This window comes from Lactuca sativa, chromosome 5 (genome assembly GCF_002870075.4).
Source record: "Lactuca sativa cultivar Salinas chromosome 5, Lsat_Salinas_v11, whole genome shotgun sequence".
Lineage (NCBI taxonomy): Eukaryota > Viridiplantae > Streptophyta > Magnoliopsida > Asterales > Asteraceae > Lactuca > Lactuca sativa.
In genome coordinates, this window is record NC_056627.2 from 293,405,103 (window position 1) to 293,409,418 (window position 4,316).

The 4,316-nt window shown below is 36.8% G+C and overlaps 1 protein-coding gene across 1 annotated transcript; it reads right to left on the bottom strand.

The window, feature by feature from the left end:
* Window positions 1–1,048: 1,048 nt before the first annotated feature.
* On the bottom strand, window positions 1,049–3,472 carry LOC111910371 (pectinesterase 1). The gene is made up of 2 exons (XM_023906214.3): window positions 2,286–3,472; window positions 1,049–1,930 (listed from the first exon to the last, which is right to left on the bottom strand). Exons 1-2 carry the CDS (start codon window positions 3,343–3,345, stop codon window positions 1,254–1,256), a joined length of 1,737 nt encoding a protein of 578 aa, XP_023761982.1. The 5' UTR covers window positions 3,346–3,472; the 3' UTR covers window positions 1,049–1,253.
* Window positions 3,473–4,316: the final 844 nt, after the last annotated feature.

Consider the following 4,316-nt stretch of genomic DNA (forward strand, 5'->3'; position numbering starts at 1 on the left):
TGTTGTTGTTGTTGCTTTTTTTTTTTTTTTTTTTTTTTTTTGTAACAAATGAAATATAATAATAAACTTTTATAGGGTATGAACTATTTTGGAGAAGTATGTTATATAGTGCCCGAATACAAACTACATATTTATGGGAGAATATGTTGAAACAGTGACTGTGAATCTCAGTGTTACTCCAACACTTTTTTACTGGATTTCATATGTTTTGATTTTTATTTATAGTTAATGCAAGAAATAGCCATGTATTTTCGTATGTTGTTTGTTATAACATCCTAATTTCAGTATATATCCATTTTTTTGCTAAGACAATTTCAATACATTCTTTTTGCTCCCGATCTATATACATAAATTTGGAGGTGCAGATAGGTGTTACATGGTACGTCGTAATATGTGGCTCAACCAGAAAAGATCCACAAAACGAAACAAAACATGAGTAACTACACTAGTTTAAAATATGGTGTAAAAATACTTTATATACCGGGACCCATACCAATAAAGTGGATGATGCAAAATTCATAGCTAATTTTAAAAAACCTTTACTTTTTTGCCTGAATTTTAGAATTTTAAAAAAATGGAGTACCTAAGTTTGTCTTTTTCCCCTCTATAATTAATTGTTAAATTTTTTTAGGTTAATTTAGTTTGCAATTGTTTGTTAAAATCTTTTTGTTACTTTTTTTTTCTAATTTTTTTATTTGTTAATTGTTATATTTTTATTTTGTTATTTGTAAATTATTAGATTTTTGGTATATTATAAATTTGAACAAAAATAAACTTGTTTATATCTTTATGAGCCAGTCTAGTTTAAATATTTGTGTTCAGCCTGTGCTTGAAGTGTGGTCAAACTATTGTGTAAGAAAATTAAACAATCCATGAAATTGAAGATAATCACACACCCTTATATGATTCCCCCCAATTTGTAACAATCCGGAGTCCATATGTTAGCTTTATCATTGTGACCTGGGTTGCAGTTTGGGTACAAATAAATAGATGTACGCCATCGTAACATAATCAAAAGGAAGCAACTCTTGTTGTGAATTGTAATAGATTTTTGGTTAAGCCAGTAGAATCATCTCATATAATTGCAGGTATAACAACAAAAACAATATTACAAACATGGTAACCGTGTTAGAAGATGATGTATTACAAACTATCGTAGTAAAAAAATAAATAAACCGCGAAACACCCATTAACAAGACGATCGAGTATATGTAATGTGCCTATGTGATTGATGCCTTTTTTTTTCATGATCATTAAGTGGAGTCAAACGCCACATTTGTTTGTGGCAACCACATTGAACCTTCGATGAATGACGCCACCGTGAATCTGGAGGCGTCACTGCTCGTTAAACTGGGCTTATATCCGGTCCATTTGACCCGTTGGGTAGTGTCAGCGCCGGGACCGGTGTTGAGATACTCGCCGTAGAATATGGATGCAGGTGGGTCAACACCCTGGACCCATGAAATCCAGCCAACTGGTTTCAGAAAGCTTCCAATGGTGGATTGCATAATCACGGTGGTTGAATAGTCCTTCCATGGCCTCCCAAGGTATGTCGCCGCCGTGAGCTTGTCAAAAGCCGATATATCACATTTTTGGATGGAAATTCCCGTGTTTTGATTAGGGTCTTTCTTTCCCTGAGCTGTGATGGTGACGAATTGGTTTGGTAAAGGTTGGCGTGGCATAATCTTGCAGTTCTGGTAGACAACCGCCGCGTTTCCGAAGATGAAGTCGATGGTTCCGGTGACATCACACTCACGATAGAACTGACGATTGGAATGGGAGTAGAGAGTGTCTTGAAACGCATCGAATGAGCATCTGTAGAACACTGAGAAATCTGAACCAGACCTCAGTGCCACTGCTTGATGCTTCGCTGCTCCAGCTGTGTTCTTGAATCCCATGTCTATTGCTACAAACCCTTTTCCGGCGACAGCTGATAATCATTAACATAATGTTAGTTTTCACCATTTATCAAATCCAAAAACTTTATGCTTAAAGCCGTTGGATTGAGGACACGAAAGCTGATTTAGATTGTGATAAACTATTTAAGTCACGAACTTGCACATGGATTGAGTTGCAGATGTTGTAGGCACATGACATCTAATACAACATCGACAACCCATGTGGGTGGGTAGCTTTCACTATCAAATCTAATAAATTCACAACTTAGAAAACGATATTGTCTTTTCTTGATTTTGATGTTTTTTGTTTGAGTGTTTTGATATATACTTGGCTAATTAATTTGTAATTTATTGTTAAGTGAGAAGTAAAAAAATCAAGAAAATTACCGAAAGTCGCGGTGGAAAAAGTTGGGGTGCCGTCGACGAAGTTCAGGCTGGCGGAAACGATGGACTTATCCTTGCCGTCGCCGTAGATCATGACGTTCCAGAACGATTTATCCAAAACGACATTCTCCATATACACGCCTTCCTTGATGTATATTACGAACATCGTCTTGCTCTTCTTTGGTACCTTTCCCATGGCCTCTTTAATGGTTTTAACATCTCCGGTCCCGTCTATCGCCACCGTCACATTCGGCGTCGGCCGTCCCACTTGAAGCAACCTCCGGACAACAGGGCTCACCCATTCCGGAAACTCAGATTCTCTCTCAGCCAGCAGTTTCCTGTGGATCGGAATCTTAAATTTCCCTAATATCCCCGAGATCTTAGAGACAATAGCTAAACTGTTGCTGGCGTATTCGGTGGAGTTCTGCATCTTAGACTTGACATCTACAAGAAATGTCGAATTCATTTCTTCCAGAGCATCCAAACATGTGTCTTGGTTAGTGAGAGCAGTGCTCAGCCACGTTTTCAGGTCGTCGATTTTGTTAAGGCTGAGCAACTTATCACCGGATTTCACGTCCATGGAGGAGATGGAATCACTGAGATAATCAAGAGCGTCATCTAACACAACCTTACAGACCTTCAACGCCTCTTTCGCTGTATCGTCGGAGGTTGCGTTCATCAAACTCTCCGGCAACGAAGACAAACCAGAGAGCGAGTTGAAAACGACCTGTAAAGAGAGCTTGAGTAGATCTTCGGGATCGGTGGTGTTGGATTTATCGAGCTCCGAGATGCTAGAGTAGCAAGATTCAGGATACAGAGTCTGGCTACAAACGGCCTTGATGGATTGGGCGGAGGAGAGCTGAGAGGAAGAAGCATCTTCATCTTTACCATTGTCGTTGCGGTTGTGAATGACGGTGCCGGCAACAGCTCCGATGATGACAGCAATGAGCAGGACTACAGAGACGATGAGGATGATGAGACGCTTACGGGTTTTCTGGCGAAATGCTTGTTCTTCTACAGGATCGACCTTCCCGTAGCCCTTGAAAGATTGAATGGAATCCATATGTTGATCTTTAATGAAAAAGAAATAAAGAAAGAGATCGATAAGATGGGAATGAGTGTATAAAGTTAGGTTATGTGTATATATAAGAGTGAGAGAGGGAGATTGAAAAGCTGCTTCTATGGTGCTTCTCTTTTTGTTATACGCGTAGCCAAATGGCAGGGATTTTTTAATTTTATGTTAATATTATTAATTAAATTATTGATTAATAGTTTATGTTTATAATTAATGAAAACAACATAAAAACCTAACAATTATGAAAAAGTAGTTTCATCTGGACCTAGTTGTTTGAAGTAAAATACTTAATAGGTCTGAAAACGAAGGGAACAAAGGTCCAGCTGTGTTTGTGTGTATACATGAAAATGAAAGACAAAATGTTTTCCATTATTTCTCATTGAAGAAAAAGTCAACCAAACAATAAAACCAATGGGGAATTGCCGTTGATTAAGCCAAATCATGTGTGTGCCTCAACTCTCTAGACATGCTCAATTAATCCCTCACTTTCTTTTTTATATTTTATTGTTTTGCTTTATTGGTATTATTATATCCAGGGTATGAATATGATGATCATCAAATGTTCAAGTTGCACTTTTTTAATACAATAAATTTAAATATATAATCATATGAGATTTAAATAAAATGCAAAACTTATTAGGAAATAGGAAAGATTTGGGTCATTAAACGTAACAACTTTAAAGACCTTTGTAGAAAAATCCATAGTCGGTGTCTTTAAAAAAGGTAAGTGATCTTTAAAAGAAGTGAGTGATGTAATTGTAACCATTAAGCCTTGAACTTGAAGTTTGAAACTTGGTCAAAAGATTTTCCTAGTAGAAAGAACTACTTCATAATTTGGATGTTCCACGTAACATAATTTTCACAAGTCCAAAAGATACTAAAAAAAAAAGAAAAAAACTTTGATGGTATTTTGACATAGTATGTCATATCTTCTTGATTGAACTTCCGTATAACAAACC

What these genes read in the sequence shown, in the direction of transcription:
- LOC111910371 (XM_023906214.3), bottom strand. Translation starts at nt 3,345, where the DNA reads ATGGATTCCATTCAATCTTTCAAGGGCTACGGGAAGGTCGATCCTGTA. An exon ending in TTTTTCCACCGCGACTTTCG is followed by an intron (nt 1,931 to 2,285) that starts GTAATTTTCTTG and finishes AATGATTATCAG; the next exon opens with CTGTCGCCGGAAAAGGGTTT.